Here is a 20,000-nt window from a genome sequence, read left to right as displayed (position 1 = left end):
ATATATATATATATATATATATATATATATATATATATATATATATATATATATATATATACATATATATATGTATGTATGTATGTATGTATATGCATACACACATTCTCTCTAAGAAATATGCACGGAGAAAATTATTTTTATTTCCAAAAAAGTCATGAACCTTTTGCTGCACTCGCCACAAGTGTTTAGATGAAAAGAAATAATTAAGAAATTTGATATTCAATGAACCGATGGTATTCGTCGGCCTCTTTATAAAGGGCGTCAGTTACCTTCCAGCTTCAGCGAGGGAGAGGAACTTCCTGACCAGCCGTTGCAGTTGTCGTTCGAGTTGACTCTTTGGCTTCTGCAGAGAACTCTTCTGTGACTCCACCCAGCCACGATGGAATCCACTCCGCTGTCTTTGGCTCTGCTCCTTCTGGTAAGCCTCAACTTTTTTTATTTCTCTTTCAAAGATGCCTTGCCCGAAACACAGTTTAAAGAATAGCACTTCATGTTTGAGACAAATAATTTATGTGTTCTTTATAAATATTTTTGACCACCGATACTTCATTAACCGCTCATTTCCCGTCTTTTGCATTACTTTTCTACGTTACAAATAGAAAAATGATGATCAAGTAATTTTTATGACAAAAATTACGATTTTTTTTCCTCATATTTTCCTCCGAGAATGTTCAGGAAGTATGACTTGCTTCAATTCAGGACAGTCATAGTATCTGCTAATAGTTCAACCATATTAGATGAAAGCTTTTAGCCACTTACTATCGTTTCCATAGGCCGTGTAATAGTGTTTTTCCCAAATATCTAACAAACCGGTTTATGAATTTCCATGAAACTACAGCAATGAATGTTTCAAACATTGGCCTAATTTTTGGTGGTACAATGAATTGACAGATGTGCTCAATTAAACCGTTTACTCTTAGAAAAAAAAGAGGAACTTTTTCCCTTCCTTCAGAGCGTTTCGAAGAAGTGTTACCTAATCACTTAACTGTGACGCAGAGGTTCCCCCAACCCTCCTTCGGTGTTTACACATAGTACTCCCCCGCGCCCTTCCTTCTTGCCTTCTTTCCTTCTTTCCCTTTGTTAATAGGCTACCGAGTAAATCCCTGTTAGGAAAGACTGTGTACTGCACATATAAAATGAGCCGGAAGAGCAATAAAATGTTTTATGGTGGTAGATAATGATTAGATGGTTAACACAAATTATCAAACATAATAGAAGAGGTTTAAAACAGGGGTGTGGAATCGCACTGAGAGATATTCTACTCGGACTCCTACAAATTTTAGATTTGTGACTAAAAAGGAAAAGAAAATAAAAAAATAAAATAAAAACATTAGTAGAAATAGAAAACCATTTTTTTCCTTGAGAGTGATGATGAGTAAAATGTATAAGTGTCCATTCCTTTTTTTTCTTTTTTTTCTTTTCATCCCTCATAAATCTATGCTTTCCAGCAATTGGTGATAACATTATTTTGGAAAAGCAAAGCTAATGAATACTTGAATACAGTATATCGGCTTGGCATGTAGACAATGTCAATGGATTTCTCAAAGTAAGGTTGATTGGTTCATTAATTGACAAAGTCGCAATGATATTTGTCACATACCTTTTAAGTAACAAAAATAGGTACTGGTACCTATAACGTAAATAAATATATGAAACTATAGGTTGAAATATAATAAATCTTATGTATGTATGAACACACACACACACACACACACACATATATATATATATATATATATATATATATATATATATATATATATATATATATATATATATATATATATATATATATATATATATATATATATGATTTCAAACTTTATCAAATGGCCGATGTCAATGCCCTTATATGAAACATCTTTTAGAAATCTACCTTCTACGGAATTCAAGCTACTCTCTCTAGTGAAATTGATATGATAAATTATGTCAAACAATGCTCGCTGTCATTTCCTGCCTGGCAATTGATGTATCGAGTAACCTGTGTTGTATGGAAGAATGAGTCCTACGACTTAACCTAAAGAAAACTATATTTCTATTGCTTTACCAACACTAGCTTAAAGTGCGAAGTGTAGGGTTAGCATGGCTTCTTTCGTCTCCTGTCATAAGGCTCATTCTTGATCTTCAACGTAAGTGAGTGGGTAATATAATATAAAAGGTTGGTCTTGTGTTTAGGTAAAGTCTAAAGTCACGAATCACATTACCAGGTATGCTGAACTTTTAGTGACAAAGAATTTCGTATTACTTGGGGTAGGTCATATGACAATTATCTATGGAGTTAAACAGGCGTTTAACAATTCGGGGGATGGGAGGTACAGGGGAAGAAACGTTATAACAACGTCACTGAGGGACGTCATCACTTTAGCGAATGTGTGGGTGGCTAAGACTGGCTTTAGCCTTATTTTCTTAAGTAAAAAAGTTAATGAAACGTAATTGGCAATGCACAGAATTTCCCAAAATTAAGCCATTGTATGAAGCGCTCCCTGCTTTGATATCATGGATATCCATCAGTTATTTTAGGAATTATTTAAAAAAAAAAACACTTACACGGCCTTTGGAAACGTTAGTAGGCGACACTTAGCTTCCTCAGGGTAGGCAGAACTGGAGCGGACTTGCAAATGTTATCAAATATTGTTCAATTGAATACGATTTAACGCATTTAGTTTACCCAAGAATAAAATTGCAAACTGGATTCATTTTTTAGTAGATAACTTTAGGGAATTTTTGTTTTTAGGATTGTTTAAGAGTCGTTTCCTTTTATCATTGCTAAATAAAGTATATTGAGGGAGAATGAAGTCAGGTCTTCCTTGTTTATATAAAGCTCATTTATTTCATTTCATATCATATATGAATATTAGTAAAGATATAAAAGCTAACATAGACTTGTTAGGTTCCTAAAAGTCAAAGAATACAAGAGACTATGTCACTCTTTTTTCCATCTCATATCTGATGGACTTATGCCATTTAATTGCAATTCCTTTGTAAACAACTTCCTCCCAAAAAGAAAATATTGGTTTGGGAGGAAAAGAAGTATTTAAAACCCTAAGAAAGGAAAGCGTTGCTTCAATATGTAGTCTAGTTATCAAGACCCTCTCCCCCCCCCAACCCTGATATATATTACAAATAATATAACAGATATAATTACATTGTTTACATTCCTTTCTTTATTCCATTTCTTCTTCAGAGTTTGTGGTGTGTGAATGCTGTTCCCGCTTGGAACGGAACGTAAGTCGAGTTTCTTCTTCAGCCAATTTAATGACATAATGACCTTGAGAATTGTGATTGAAATGTCATGAGACTTTTAACCAGTTGGAAAGTATTTGACTAACCTTTTGCTTCATTTGTTTTTATCGATTGAAACTCTCTTGACTATAATGAATATCATTTCAACATTATTTTTGACAAGAAAGGAAATTATATAGAAAACCTTTGCCTTTTCCTTGGTGATTCAATAAAATATTAGTGGTATGAGTATTTTCAGAGGACTTTATGTCATTGACATAAATATTTTCCTTCCAACACATATCCGCAATTTAAAAATCCTACACAATCATATTATACAAATTAAATAGGAATCTACACTGTTTTACATCCACATCACCGCAATACCTTTCTCGTATATTTGTTTTCTTTCTTTCTATCTATTCAATTCCCCTCTTCGTCCACCCCAGCACCCCCCACAAGGAGCCCAGACTGGGCGACCCCTCCAGCACTCCCCACAAGGATCCCAGACTGGGCGAGATGAAACGAGTCTTCGATGAGCTGAGGCAGATGTCAGGTGGCGACAGACAAGGTACTCTCAAGATCATCTTCTTTTGTAAAGTAAAACTTTTATTAAAGTTGGGAAAATATTAACACTCAAAATTAGAGTTTTTAGTTTGCAGGGAATTTACATCTGTATGGTTATAAGTTAATATCAATCACATTTGGATATCTTAATTAGTTATTTTAAAGAAAGCATGAAATATCTGCTTCAACTTTCATTTACAGAGAAAAGTGATTAAGCTTCTGCTAATGTCTCTTGAAAACTGTTCACTAATTTTTTTTTCCATATCATCCTTCTATTCATTTACAGTAATAAAAATAAGTTAGTTTTTCCCTGGGAAGAGTTCTTTGAAAACAGATTTTGGTTCCTTATTCACGCTCTCATATTCATCATTCTTCTGCCCCCAACTCAGCAAGCTCCCTTCCATGTGGCAGTCATGTCCTGGCACCGGGCCAGACTGTTACCATCCAGTCTCAGAATTACCCAAGATGGTATCCATTGGGCAGCAGCTGCCTATGGACCTTCGAAGTGAGTTAAAAAAAAAAAAAAAAAAAAAAGTATTTTCTTAATTTTTATCTTGTAGGTTATAGAGCTCTTAGCATCGCGAATGACCGAATCAGCAAATATCAAGGGCTAACTGTATTCGTTCAGCCATGAAAACAGTTCTTTCCATAAACATTGAAATCATCAACTATGAACTTTTTTTTCTTTATTTCTCGTCTCCTTAAATGAAAAGCATGAAACGTAATCCCAAAAGTCTCTATTCACCCAACCACCTCAAAACTATTTTATAATTATCATTTCAGTCATATCTTGTGTCTTGCCACAGCCATGTTGACAATGGGTAGTTATTCTACCATTCCTTCATAATTTTCAGTAATATAATCTTCGTCTACCCATTTCCTCTCTTCATCAGCATTATCCTTTGCAGGGTTCGTCTGTTGACTCAACCATATCGATTACTTGCGATGATTTTAGGCTGAGAAGATGCAGGCTTTCTTCCGTCCTAATCACCGGAGATGGTCTCTATGCAAAGTGAGATACAGTTGGTTATAACTGTTACTTTCCTTTGCCAATTACCAACAAGGTTAAAGATAACGATCAAGTTTGAAATTTTAGTACCAACTTTGATTGTGACCTTCATCTTCTCACTAAAGATGTTTGTTTGACTCTTTGTCGTATGTTACAGTAGGATTCACAACTGTTAGTGGGATCTAAAGCTTACAGGGAAGTTAACACTGTATCTTGATGGTCAGATGTACCATACAAAATAATCTGTGTGTGGTGTAGGAGCGATTCCTTAGAAATATTATTCACCAAATATTCTAATTGAGTGCAATTACAAAAATAAATTCCTTCAAGTTGCTTGATGTAAAGTGGATCTTAGAATACTTAAAATATGATTGCGTATCGGTAAGAATTTTCAGGAGTAAAATAGAGCCAAACCTCTTTTTAAGATTGGTGTATCCTAATCTCATTTTCATGGCCAAGTATCGTACAGCATTGGTTAACTTTTAATCAAAATATAGCATAACTATTTCTGGCAAGCAACAGAGCCTGTATGCACCTGCCTGAAGTAGAAGAGACTCAACAAGTGTCAGAAAAATTAACATATCGTGTCATATCTAGCAGCTAACGTTATGAAAAGTAGATGATAAAATATTGCTTATAAGTCATCAATGTAAATTCAAGTTGTGGAATAACGATAATTACTATCATCTTTGAGTTTAAAAAAAAAGGGAATCTTTTATTGTGTTTATTATCGTTGGAAAACTTTTCATTATTTGAATTAAGTATCTAAATGAAGAGGAAAATATTAAATTGGTTGCAGATATTTATTATTTAGAGAAGAAATAATTTTTCAGTGAAAAAGTAGAATAGTTAAGAAAGAGAGAGAGAGAGAGAGAGAGAGAGAGAGAGAGAGAGAGAGAGAGAGAGAGAGAGAGAGAGAGAGAGAGAGAGATTCCACACTTCAAAACAAAGCTTAGTTATCAAAGGTACACCCAAAAGTCTATTTTTTACAGGTACTGCGGAACTCAATCTCCTTTTACTGAAACGAGTGGAAACAATTTCATGGAGGTCAAGTTTAGATCGAGAAGGAGAAGATACTACGGTTTCTCCTGCACAGTTACAGCCTCAGATTCAGGTAAACAACTCGTCTTAATATAGAGGTACTCATTTTCACCGACAGGTGGCCCTCAAGGTCGTGTAGTTCATGTTTCATTTTTCATTCAGCTGGCAGGATTTTTCACATTTTATACATTCAACAATTAGTGTCATCATTATTGCCATTTTAACACTAGATATCCAAAGTTTCCTTCCTTCCTATATTCGTCAATATTCTTCCTCTTCCCATTTCTCTGGAATCAATCTGACTTTCTCGTTCCTAGTTTTAGAAACCCGATTCCCGTCCTGAGAAACCTTGACTTACTTGCGTGTTCCCGGTTTATTTAAGTGTTACAGTAGCATATATTTGTTTCAGATGTAACAGGAATTTCGACTTCGTCTTCAACATCAGCTACAACAACAACAGCAGCTGCAACAACAACAACAACAGCAGCTGCAACAACAACAACAACAAGAGCAAGTGGACAATGCCGTAAGTACACTACAAAGTTATTGCCAAATTTCCTTTGTATATGTATGCATTGAATGACGCTGACGAGCTCTTTACTTGACAAATGTGCATCAAGTTTTCTCCATCGAAAAGAAAAAAAAATGAAAAAAAAAATTTAGCTGAGATCTTTGGGAAAATAATTAGACACTGCTAAAGATGGAAGCGGTGCAGCCATTATAAATTTTACCCAGACAGATTTGGTATCGTCATCTACCTTCATCCTAATACTTCAAAAACTACATATTCCCTTTCGAGGGACGCTCTCAGCTTTTAAGTATCCTTCAACCAAGGCAAGCAGTGTTGATGAACTGCATGCAAGCAAAGGAGGCTTGCACATGAAACTAGACAAACAATCCAGTGCCGTAGCGAATTCAAAGGAAAGATTCTACTTCAAGTAATGCATCTTAAGTTTAGAGTCAATTATCTTCTTATTTTTCGAAGGTTCTGAGTTAAATTTCCTCTTTTCCAATGGTTAGTGGAGGGACTATAACAGTTCTTTTTTTTTTATCTTATCTCCTTAAGAGTTGTTGAGTTTCTCCAAATATTTTCTTCTTAGGTAAACAAATGAAAACCTATATGTATTGCTCTTCTTCCTCTTATCATCTTCATATCCCTATAATCTTACAAAAAAGAATTACTACTTAAAACCTTAGATTTTTGCGCAGACAAAACAATATGAATCAATTATCATACATAATAAAAGATTGCTCAACGATCGTAATATTATAAGAAATACAGGAGTCTTTGCTAAACTCAGTATTTCTATGTAACTCATGCGAGATTGAGCAACCGCAGCTAATAAAGAATTCGAGATATTTCGTACATTGATAATAATTGTTCAGATAACAGAAGATTTAAAGAATAAAGCTGAACAATAACCTCTTACATATAAATGTCTTAGAATAGAATTATATCTGCCTATGGTTTCAACGTTATTTTATTTCTTAACTATAAGTCTCTGTACAGATTCCGGGCAAAATAAGCCCCACCCCTTGATGACGTAACAGCCAATAAGGTTGTCTCCCACGTTAGTAGCTATACTAACTTATAACCACTATGACCACTGCTAATGCAGGAGGCAACATGATTGGATATGATGTCATCAAGGGGTGGAGCTTATTTCACCCGAAATCTCTGTGGCGACTATAAAATATCAAATTTTATTATAACTGACCATTACCTAATAGTAATATAAACGGTATAACAATGAACAATAGAATCTTTACACAATTGTAAGCTTATCTGCATATATATATATATATATATATATATATATATATATATATATATATATATATATATATATATAGATACAGTATATATATCAAGGCTAATTATAGAAAACTAAATGAAAAAATGCATATATGTCAAAAACAATCTAACGGAATCAGTAGACTGAATGATATAGGAAAATTATATAATTTATCCTAATTTGAGAAACCACCTAATCTACCACAAGTTCAGTCTTATAACATAAACAAGCAAACATTGAATACTTGAGACAGTGAACCATCTAATTCTCTTTTGCAGTGTGTGGCCGACGAAACCCAGTGACCAGGATTGTTGGAGGCCAACCGACAACAGTGCACGAATACCCTTGGCAAGTTGGGCTGACGTCGGCTACATCTAGCAGACCATATTGTGGCGGTTCTATCATCTCCAACGAGTGGATCCTGACAGCATCTCATTGTGTCGATGGGTAAGAGGACTACCATTGGGGTAGGACTAATGCTATCTCATTTTATCTGTGAAGATTGACTATTTATGAACGTGTTTCAGATCATATTTGGTGACTTAACTTGAAAGTTAGTCATAGTATTAACACCTCATCAATTGCTTTGCATTTCAACCAATCTCAAAATGTTCTCATAAAGTGTACAAAAAAAAAAAAAAAACTTTTTAAAACTCTATGAAGAAACGATTTAAAAGTTCAGGCAATATTTTATTCATGACCTTGCGAAGCAGAGTAAGAACTGTCGTGGGAATATATTGACTAAATTTGACTTTGCAAGTTTGCTGCCTTATTTTGTTGCTGAAGAGAGAATTGCATTGACTAATAACTGTGTTTTTGCAAATATTAAACAATGCATAAAAACTTTTTCAATGAGATTATAAGAAATAAAAAAAAAATGTAAAACGTAGTACCCATTCCTCATTAAAAACGTTTATTCTTATAATGGCGAAATTTACCTTTTCAAGCAGGAATGACTGTTGTTACTAATAACGATCCCATTCCCTTTCCAGAGACAGTGCATCAAGCGTCTATGTAGTCGTTGGAGAACACGATTATACCACATTAACTGAAACAACAGTTAGACAAAAGATCCAAGCCTCAAGGGTAAGTCGGTAAACCTCTTGATAGTTCTGGCAAAATATTTTATTAGAAATTCTCTTTAACAGAAGTCATGAAATTAGTTAAGGCTCTTCTATTTGCTATACACTTTTCTTAAACAGGAAATCTTTCTAGATGTATTGCTATAAATCTTGTATGTTATCCTTGAAAGAAGAGTAAATTTGAAACAAATACAGTACAATTTTCCTGATTTCAAAATACTGGTTTTATAATGACAGATATCTTAAAAATTTAAGAAAATATAATATGGAAAATAAGTTTAATCAATCAATCTCGTTACAGATCATCATGCACCCAAGTTACAACAGAAACACTCTTGACAACGATATGGCGTTGATCAAGCTGTCCTCTCCTCTCACCTTCCCTTCTGACAACAAGATTGCCCCTGTGTGTCTTCCAGATGCAGGCAATGCCTATAGTGATGTGACTGCTACAGTTACTGGCTGGGGAACATTACAGTCAGGTTTGTACGCTTGTAATAAGTTTCAACTTATTTGAAATCTTTGTTCAACTCAAGCAGTTAAGATCAGTCAATTATCTTAGCAGAGAAATAGTTTGGTGCAGATCACATTCTGCACATGCGCCTTCAGTACAGTCTATTCACGGAGTTTTCTTATTTTTTATTTATTCCTTCAAGAAATTGATTCCAGGAACTACACGATTTCAGCCTTTAGGTATAAACGGAATAAATTTTTTTCGTTTCCAAATTTAGTAATGCTTGAAACAAAAATTGTGAAGAATCCTTGAATTTTTCTGTGCGTTAGACTTTTATTATATCTTACATTTAAAAATCATGCTGAAGTAAGATTAGGTTGTTATTATTACTTCTAAAGTTTTGCTAAGATCTTTATAAAGAGAGTCAGGCAGGAAAAACAGAATCATAAGAAAGAGAAGCAGGAGTAAGGCTCAATCTCTAAAAAATAATAACCGTATCTTAAAAGATGGAACGTTATATGACTCAGGACAAACAAAAGTAAGAAGAGAATATCACAGCTTGGCACTGGTGGGACAAACCAGTCACAGAACCTTTAATTAAGATTTCTTATTTCTAGAGAATAAAGTTGTGGAGATATGTGAAAAGTGTTACCAGTCTATATGATAGGACAGCATCGCAGAATGAAGGCAAATATTATACTCATAGAAAATGAGTAGCAGAATTTCTTTGAGCACAACCAAGAGAAGAGGTAAGGAGTAGTCACGGGCCAAAGAAATGCAGTTGATTCATTCTTACTAAGTAAAGCGATGGAAGATTAATCACCCAGAAATAAGAGAGCAATAAACCTAGCGGAAATTAATGAGACTGAGAGAATCTCTTTGAAACTTTGAGGAAGGACAACTTTGAAGAACTATACAACTTAAGTTACCCAAAGGACTTTTCTATTATATAAGACCTTGAGAATCAAGGCAATGTCTGTTGATATCTCATGAAGCAGACCTGTAGGTTTCAATCCTTCCACAAACAAAGGAACATCGTAGTCCGGTGGTCATCTGTCGTGACTTGAACTCAGGACACACAAAGTGTGAGGGAGTAATCAACAATATCACTGAGCCACCGTTACCCTGAAATGGCAGGTTGACTTGGCCAACTATTTATTGTCTGATTGAAAATTTCATTATCCAGTATATAAGAAATAATAAATATGTTGGGACAAAGTGCCTCTGACTATTTTTTTATCTCCATTTTTTCTTACAAGTGCAGTATTGTGTATATAACCCTTTTACTTTACAGGTGGTAGTCAACCTAATGTACTTTATGAAGTGGATGTTCCAACAATGACCAACTCAAGGTGTCAACAGTTTTTAAGTGGTATCACAAGTAACATGATCTGTGCTGGATTGGATGCCGGAGGAAAAGATTCTTGTCAGGTTTGTTGAGTCACAACGATAGAATTACATTGTATAATTAAGCTGGATTAGTATCTACATATTTTGAATACCATGTTTAAAGACATGCTGAAGAACTTGTGTGACTTCAATGTTTCCAGTTAAAAATGCTTTTAATTCTTTAGACAAAAGGTCATAAGGACAGTGAAATTTATTCATAAATTGCAAACAGCTGCAGACTACTTTAGGAGTGTAGAGAAAGTATTGGCAATAACAGACATAGCGATAGATGGAGGAATGAGGAGAAAGTTAATTGTTTTATTAGAACTTGCCAACAGCTTACAGCTTTCGTACTATCTGTGACGATAGTCTCTCTTGTAAACTAGAAAATATCACAAACTCAAACATAACTTGTTTCAGTAGAGTCAAAACTAGACTTTTCCATTTTCAGGGTGATTCCGGTGGTCCAATGGTGACTGCAGGTAGCACAGCTCAAACATTCATGGTGGTGATTGGAGTGGTCTCTTGGGGCTATGGCTGCGCCGATGCAAACAGCCCTGGAGTGTACGCCAGAGTAGGCAGTAAGTGAAATACCAAGAAATTTTGTTTGAATGACTTCCATAAGAAAAGTTTTCAATGTCCAGTATAAAGGTTGACACGAAAACAGAATGGTATTTGTTTCCAACTAAACAAATGGAAAAAAATCATAAGTAAAGGGAGATAAATATCAAATTGACAGACAATGAAAAAGAAGGAAAATTTCGTCAGCAAATGAAAATGTGATTAAAAGAACAGCACAAATTTAAAGATTAAATAAACATGTGACTTATGGTAATCTAAACCTTTCAAAACATAAAACCAGTGAGCAAGTTCCTATATTAACTCTCAGTCAAGTACAAGTAAAGGCAAAGAGTCCATTGTCAATGAACTTACAATAAGGTTTCAAGATCAAACAAAAGGATGATTAGGTTTAATAACTTTAATATTAGAATCATTATCATGAATATTGATAAGCATTGACAAGTAAACCCACAAGTCAAAGAAGCTATTAGGAACTTATCATGTCAACAGATTCATGTTACCAAAGGAAGTTTCAAAACTAGTGATTTTGCCAATGAGGTGAAACAAGATGTCAAAGATTAGGATAATAGAAAAATAGAGAGATAAATAAGGATTAAAAACGATATTTGGGCCAATGACATTATGAACAGCAGATAGAAAAAATGAACAACCACCGTAATCAATATTAATCTTTGATCTATTTAAAGTTTTCTTTTAAGATCTAATTATGAATTGATTTTGCAAATGTGATATCTTTTTCAGACTATCTCTCTTGGATATCTACAAACATCGCAGGTTCTCAAACTTGCCCAAGGCCATAGAGGACACCGAATGGACCACATGAGACATTAATGAGATTATGTCTGCACAATCAGGCATTAATTTAATTTTCTGATCATGGAATTACCTTTTTTTTCTATATAATTTGTTGTTAATTCATTCCTCTTTTTGAACAATTGTGATAAATTAAATTTTTTGGCATTTGAAAGTTCTATTATTTATCCTTATTACAATAACAATACTGATTTCTAATCTGGTGACCCTGGGGTTCTCAACCTCAAAGGTGTCACTGAGACTGGAGGACTTTGTTCAACTTTCAGAAAAAGATTTCTTTATTTTGAGGAAGCGTTTTCTTTAGCAAGAGATGAAAACTAATGTTCTGATCCATTTTAAAGGGAAAACGTTTAATGTATCTAATGTTACAGACACAAAGACTTAGGCTTTTTCAAAATAACGCTTAATAAGTAATATTTACAAGTTTAAACTTTCTTCAAATTTCAATTTATATAATCTAGTTTACTTTGATAATACAAAGTTCCTATGATCCATAATTACTGTTTTTCTTATAAATGGTTCTCTACTTTCATTTTTGTGAGAGAAATAAGTAAAAAGTAAACACTTTGAAATGACTTACATTCAAGATCCCTTTCCCTTATGGACTGACAAGTGGCTTTTTCTTTTCCCAAGACCGCCTTTCTTTTTATAAAGGTAAGGACAAATAGAAGCCTTAAGAGGTCACAGATATTGAGGAGAAGCAGCAAGTCCCATAAGAACCTCTGATCAAGGCTAGGAGCGAGTTGATTGGGGCCATTGAATTGACTCCGCTAAACCACTGCAGTAGGACTACTGAGGTAGAAATCCATACTGCCATTCTCTGGACACGGGAGGCCAGCATAAAAAAAACAATCTTGTGAGTTAATCAATGGCCATTCCCCCTTTAGATAAGTTTCCATTTGTCTCTAAATAGAGTTTAGGTAACGTTCTGGCATTACATATCTCGGGCTGCGTGCGTGGAATTTAATGTAGTTGTGTTTTATTTGTTGGTAATTGCTTGAGATCACTGATTACGTGTTGGAACTCCACAGCAGCCTACTGCAAAAGTTATTTACCAAAAGATTTTGATTTTATCTACTTTGTTTGAGGGTTAATCCCACGTGTTCATTCAGTTTATTAATTTCAATGTTTTGTATTGTAAATTGTGGTTAATATTTCATTTATCAATTTTGCCATTGGAATGAATCATTGAGCTACTCTGGTTCTCTTCTTTACTATAATAAAGAAATTAGAATAGATTGCAGCCATTGGTATCTTTAACCCCATTAATTGAAGATTTTTCTTTACACCAACCGAGAATTTAGTGTGGATTAGTTGTACCCGAGATGTTGAAGAGAGAGTAACCTACTGTAGGTATAGGTAAGTTGGTATAAGCAAGTGTGCGCTTCTCTAACTTAGTGCTTTGAAAGTGGAAATCCCCTTTTAACTTTACTTAAATACATCACTGCTTCTGTCCATTGTCTTTGTCTATGTTAACGTAAATGCCTGTCCAGCATCTCACTGGAGTCACTAGGACGGATTCGAAATAGAGCCTAAGATTGTAGATGACCTTAGATTGACATAGCTAAGGTAGACCATAAATTAATTACTTATTCACGTGTGGAGTTTTTAGGTCTCTGGACGGAGAAGTCTTTATCATCAGAGTGAAGGTTCGTGAACTGCAGCACCAAAGGTAGTGATCCTTGTTGCTTGCTGCAGGGAGAATTACCCGGACCACGGTCCTGCTCATCTTTAACAAATATACAATTCTCCACACGAGTGGTCCTTCGAACCGGATATTTCACCTTTGACTTTTGGATCACTAAATTTGTAATGTAAACTAGCTTGATTTAGCATTAAGTACCTCGCTTTATCACGCCTACCTACACGCACCAGTCACATTGTAGAAAGTGTAATGCCCAGACTTGAGTTGGAATGAGAAAAGAGTTGTTTTGTAATTTTATGTTACATGTCACATGCTTAGCGAAGACAGTGTAACCTGATTTATGTTTGAGTCACCGATTTATGTTGCATGCCATATGTTTGACTGGTAACCTGCGAACCTTTATGCACGTCGGTTCATATGATCTATTCAAATAATTTTGGCATTTAACCAGAAAGTTCCGAGTGGCTGGAACTAAGGTATATTATTTATGTTGTTCAGACTTCATTGTTTACTGCTCCGTGCAAGCATTTGGGATTTTGCTCTATTCGACTTATTTAGCCTTTTTACTCTATCCATAATTTTTGTACCTCGGTTTACCTACATTTGTGCAAGTGCTGTAATTTTCTTACTAACACCTCTCGTAAGCCTAACCCTGTGTCTTTGGTCACAAAACGTTTAGCGTGATATTGCTAAGTCTACAATTTCTCGTGGATATTTGAAAAAGATATCAAGTTGGTTTCACCCATGTGTGGCGTATATCATTTAACTTGTCGTCTTTGCCACTTAACAAGTGCGTCAATGATTTTACCATCAGCGTGAGCATAATTTTGTACTTTTGTCCTTTTCGTGAGGAAATTTTATGTCTAACCTCTGTGTGAGGGATGCTTTATGTAATGTTCTCTTTGTGAGGGAGATTTAATTATCCTCTGCATGAGGTAATTTCAAGTTTAGCCTCTGCGCAAGTGCTGGTCACATTCGTTGCCTCTGAGCACGTGTGAATGTTTTAAATTGTTTGTGCCTCCCCCATGCACCTGTAATTGTGTAATAGTGGACTGTATTTATGAAAGGCTCTGTTGTTTCAATTTGTAGTCTCCCTTTTTTTTTAGTGACAGTGTTTTTGCAATGTCCATGTGCTACTAGTCATGTATCATCATCCCTCAAGTAATTTTTGCTATTTGGTCATTGCCCTTGTACGGCTGTAACTAATTCCTTTTTATTTGCTTCTGTCAATTTAATGTGTTAGCCTATACAGTACTGTCTTCTTCTTCTTCTTATTCTTTGTCGACATCTTTTCCCACTTCTATGTGGGGTCGATGTTTCTGGTCAGCTTTCTCCATCCAAAAGGTCTTACCAAGCTCCCAATCTCGGTAACCCTCCACAACTTCAGGCTGAAGCGCTCAACTTAGAGGAACTTAACACATGGCTTGAGAAACAGGAGGTCGATTCCAAATTTCTATGAGAGGACACAGATCTGGCCTTCCATAATAATAATAATAATAATAATAATAATAATAATAATAATAATAATAATAATAAATAGCCTGGTTCAGTCGATCTTTCACGCAAGACGTCCCCTGGTTTGGATCACTTTAGCGTTCCCATCAAACCATCCACGAGTCTCCCAAATATTCCCCGGCAGTCAAGTACAAGGTCCTTTTACGCTGCCTTAAAGGTCCAGCCCGATGTCTTAATGGAAACAGGATCTGGACAGAGGGACTGTACAAGAGGACCATCGCTGACCTCATCCAGGAGTATGAGTCCCCGGATCTTCACCGTCATTTGCTGCGTAAGAAGCTCTTTAGTATGAGTCCCACAGCGGATGATGGCCCTGACCTCAGATGGTTTCCGATGAAGTGGAACAATGCTGAGGAAGAGTATTTCCAAGTGACTAAAGCTCCCTTGTCCAAAGATCTGTTGGAGCATGCCATCCTGAGTAAGCTAAACCCCTCTCTCCTCGAGACAGTTTACCATCGTTATAATAGCTCATCTGTGTCCTTCCAAGAGTTGAAGGATGGATTATAAGAGCATGCACGCACGTAGGAGCTAGCAAAACTATTGGCGGAGCCCACCAAAGACCGGCTTCCTGTTAAACCTTCTAACACTGAAGGAAAAAGCAATTCAACCAAGAAAGGGCTAAGCCCTTCCCTAGAACAACCAGCGGTGCTCTTAAGCCTAAGAAACCATCCATACCAACCCACAATCCAGCGAACTCCACTCAGAAGCAAGCACCAGAGCCTGCCAGAGCTCTCCCACTAGCAGATAACGCTGTTTGGCGTAATTGTCTTTTATGTGGCCACAAGAGTCATTCATCTATGAAATGCCCCCTATTTCCCGATTCAAAAAGTCGCTTGATGCGGGAGAACCAACTAGGCCATTGCACTAAATGACTTTTGTTGAAACATGTTGACCGCGGGTGCACCGCCTGTGTTTCATGCCACAACTGTAAACGTTGTCTCAAAGTGCTTCTTTGCCCCAACATCTTGAGTGGGTCACCAGCCCGGTGGTCCAAGAGCAGACCCACCTTCTGTTCAACTTAACCATATAGCCTAGAGGGGAACTGAACTAACCAACCAGGCTAACAAAATAAACCCTGCTGGTGATTTAGTTAAGAGAAAACTTAAACACTCCACTCGAGTTTCCCTGGATTGCGGTCCCCAACACACATTTGTGCATCCTAATGTAGTTAATTCATTGAACCTTGCTCCTGTCTGAAAGATCGTGTTCCGACTTAACTTGTTTAACATGGACAAGCCACCTTAATGTTCAGACTTGGTACAGTTCAATTTGAAAATTGGTCGCCGCAAGCATAAGGTCATTGCTTCGTCAACCCGAACATGGGCAAGAACGCAAGAATACCTAGATATACCCATGCAGTTCGCACTCTAGAGGCTAGTTGTCTACGTCTTACAGAGAGATAGCCCGATGACAATACAACTGGCACAGAGATCATTCCCGGAGCTGATTATCTTCCAGACTCCTCAAGCGCACTCAAAACATCAAGGGGGTCAACTTGTTCAGTACATCCAGTGGATACGCGGTTTGGGAAGAGCTGCCAGATTGATCACAGGAAAGGACAGAGCCCCCAAAGGTCCATAGCCTGTCGCCTACACTAAACCGAAGCAGCGTAACAGACCTCATAGGAGTGGATTCCCCAGTCGAGAATCATTGGAAACTCGATGTTGTGGGCATAAGCAATGAACCCTTCAGCTATCTTGAGGCACAGGCCATTGATCTCTTCAAGCATACTACACAGTACGCAAACCGGAAATACGCGGTGCAATTGACCTTCAAGAGCGATAGCCGACCGGAGATTGGTTTTGGTAGAGCTTTTGCACAGCTGATGTCCCTTAAAAAATCTAAAGACCCTCAGTTATTCACCCAGTACCAAGCCATCTTTGACGAGTACACAAAGGAGGGCTTCATTGAGCAGGTTGAGCTGGAACCTCATAGTGACGGTCAAATTCAGTTTATGATTCTCAGGTTTAGGGAGAAGCCATTTAGTTCGATGACTGACATTTCTGAGGCTTTCCTGCGGATAAAAATCAGCCCAGGAACACCATGATTACTGTTGGTTTCTTCTCTTTAAGGGGCCCGACCCGTAAAATTTAAACCCACCAGCTTCCAAAAAATTCACCCCGAAAATTTTCCCTACAAAATTTCCACTCAACTAATTTTCCACCTCCCTACAAAGTTTTCTCATTAAGTTTTTACTACACCAAAATTACACCCTCCGCCCAACCAATACATTTCAATGTTATGATTGTTTGCCCTGTTTGTTTTACTGCGAGTTGTTACCTTTTTCTGCAATTAAAGATAATTATTTTAAAATTTTATTAAAGTACACTAATGAAAATGTTACAAATCTTACATTTGATAATTTACCACTATTTCTTTTTTTCGATAGTTGCTTTTTTTTTTTTTTTCTTTGCCGAGTATCTGCGCCTAATATATGTATTTTTTGTTTGTGCCATGGTTTCATTCTTAGGCAGGTGCCACACAATTTCCATAGATTAGTGTGAATCAAAGTGATAGATGACTGAATAGCATCCGGAGTTCTCCACTTTGTCTCTCATGGCATTTATTCATCTTCAGTTCTCAATTTCCGCATTAGGTAAAGCAAGTGAAGGACTACCAACCGTAGCAAGTCCAACCGGTTTACTTGAATTATAGTCACTTGTGAAAACGTAGACGACAACCATTGTAGAATTTTTCACAACGCCAATGGGTTCTTGTTTTAATCAAATTGTCTTTATGCTTCTCGTTTATGTAATTTTCTTTGTCAACTAATTCTCGTTTTCCTTTCAAGGAAGAAATGTACGACAGGGACATGATTGCAAAAAAATTCCTAAGACAACGATAAGAAAACAACTTAGATTTAGATTGATTGCAACTTTTAGTATATAGTTTCACTTGAAATAGTTTATTTTCAGGAAACAATCGCTTAGCTCGTATGATTAAAGCTTTGTTTGCTTGGGGGGGGGGGGGGGAAGGTGAAAAGTGGTAGGGGGATGAAAATAATGGGGAGAAAGTTTCTTGGAGTCGTAATTTGTCACGGACATGGGTCAGGATCTTCACCTTGAAAAGGTGAAGGATTCACTAACGGGTTCAATGGATATATTCACTGATGGATTGTTTGCTTCTTAGGTTACAATATTCTACAAAATGTCAATTCATAACTTACCCAAGCAACATTAGAAAAATGATGGGTATTATATTGCATGTGATACTAGAGAGTATATGATGTCAAACGTCGCATAAGCAATCATAAGCAAAATATATATAAAGTCATAGTGCAGATTTCTCAAATATTTCCCATGGGTGGTAAGTGCCATATATATCTGTTAATTAATAGCTGATCATTAAAGAGACATTGCATGTTTGTGCTTGAGGAGTTATCATAACAAGTTAGAAGAAGCGTACGCGTGCAGTTTATCACAAATTCTACCACTTCATTTCATTACCCTAATATTAGAGTCTTACGGTTGTTGAAGATATCCTTCCATTATGGATCGTAAAGAAATCAAAACAATAAAATCAGTAGGGTCATAGTTGCTTCGAGCTAAGATGATGTTGGAGGCTGCAGTTTCTGACATGAATAATGAATAAGAATAATGTCACATTATCGAGTCGCCAATCACTTCGTTATCTACAAATCAAACATAAGTGACTCGTTCGGTCACTATCTTTTGCACTCAAATATAGGGAAAGATCAAGAAGCTAACGGATACAAAAGGATAGAGAAAAAATTTCCATATCACGACTGAACTTAACATTCATTAACTGTATTGCCTCCTAAATCCTAGTTTTAACTAGTTTTAATCTCGTAACATCACTAACGTAATTGGTAATGATGGATGGAGAGGGGAAAGGGGGGGGGTGGCCGGTTAATTTCTATCTATTCAAACTTAGCTGGCTGTTTGATGATCCGTTTTTTTCACACATTGCTTACTTGAATCTTCAACAAGTAATATCGCGTTTCTCCTTCGAAGCCTTATAACCAGTAGGATATAGAATTGTGTCCTGTTAATTCTCAAAAAACAATTTACTTTTCCATTTGAATCAGGTATAATATCAAACGGAAGGATCCTGGTCTTAAGCAGTCCTTCGGAGGACCCCCAACTTGGGCACTTCACTATGGGAAGACGAGAAGAGGTAGAGAAAAATGTCAAATTCTTTCCATGTTCCCCTTCTCCTAATGCACCTGACAAGACTGAGATTACCAAATAATTCCTCTTTGTTTAAGGGGTCAACCACCAAACTGTAACTGTTCAGTGGTTACTTTCCTCTTAGCAAGGGTAAAAAGAGACACTTTAGCTATTGTAAACAGCTCTTAGGGGTGAAGGACACTCCAAAATCAAACCATTATTCTCTAGTCTTGGGTAGTGACATAGCTTCTGTTCCATGATCTTTAGGTACACTCGGGCACACTATCTGTTTCTTTTCTTAAAATATTTTATTCTAATTCTTCATTGCTTCTCTTGTAGTTTATTTATCATCATGTTTCCTTTCCACACTGGGATAATTTCCCCGGTTGGAGCCCTTGGGTTTATAATATCCTCCTTTTCCAAGTAGGGTTGTAGCTTAGGTAGTAAAAATAATGATGATAATAATAATATTAACAGTAATAATACTAATATACAACACACACACACACACACGCACATTTTAAAACGATTTTCATTAATATAAGACGAAGTTATATCCACTCTGGTTTTGAAGAAATATACTCGATTGCAATACTGGATCATGTGACAAGTAAGGAATACATAAGATTGTGTGTGTGCGTGTGTATGTGAACGCGGGCGCTTGTGTATGTGTGTGAAGGATATTAGGTGGTAAAGAATTAACGTAGACCTAATTATATACCCCTTAACATACGTCTTTAGTGAAACGGATA

The 20,000-nt window shown here is 36.2% G+C and overlaps 1 protein-coding gene across 2 annotated transcripts in view; it reads left to right on the top strand.

Annotated features, from left to right (window-relative positions):
* The first annotated feature begins 263 nt into the window (after positions 1–263).
* LOC137642508 (clotting factor G beta subunit-like) overlaps positions 264–20,000 on the top strand; it is a 33,891-nt gene continuing 14,154 nt past the window's right edge. The window contains exons 1-13 of one of the 2 annotated variants that reach the window (XM_068375141.1): positions 264–421; positions 3,188–3,228; positions 3,675–3,796; positions 4,182–4,297; positions 4,701–4,804; positions 5,794–5,915; positions 6,252–6,368; positions 7,917–8,085; positions 8,631–8,724; positions 9,022–9,202; positions 10,469–10,605; positions 11,015–11,144; positions 11,887–12,112. In XM_068375141.1, coding sequence (XP_068231242.1) covers positions 383–421; positions 3,188–3,228; positions 3,675–3,796; positions 4,182–4,297; positions 4,701–4,804; positions 5,794–5,915; positions 6,252–6,368; positions 7,917–8,085; positions 8,631–8,724; positions 9,022–9,202; positions 10,469–10,605; positions 11,015–11,144; positions 11,887–11,945 — 1,431 coding nt within the window. In that variant the 5' untranslated portion in view covers positions 264–382 and the 3' untranslated portion in view covers positions 11,946–12,112. Of the gene's footprint in view, positions 422–3,187; positions 3,229–3,674; positions 3,797–4,181; positions 4,298–4,700; positions 4,805–5,793; positions 5,916–6,251; positions 6,369–7,916; positions 8,086–8,630; positions 8,725–9,021; positions 9,203–10,468; positions 10,606–11,014; positions 11,145–11,886; positions 12,113–20,000 lie in introns of those variants that run through there. The other variant, XM_068375142.1, reaches the window with a different exon arrangement.

This window comes from Palaemon carinicauda, chromosome 6 (assembly GCF_036898095.1).
Source record: "Palaemon carinicauda isolate YSFRI2023 chromosome 6, ASM3689809v2, whole genome shotgun sequence".
NCBI classification, from domain to species: domain Eukaryota; kingdom Metazoa; phylum Arthropoda; class Malacostraca; order Decapoda; family Palaemonidae; genus Palaemon; species Palaemon carinicauda.
This window is presented reverse-complemented; position numbering and strand designations above follow the sequence as displayed.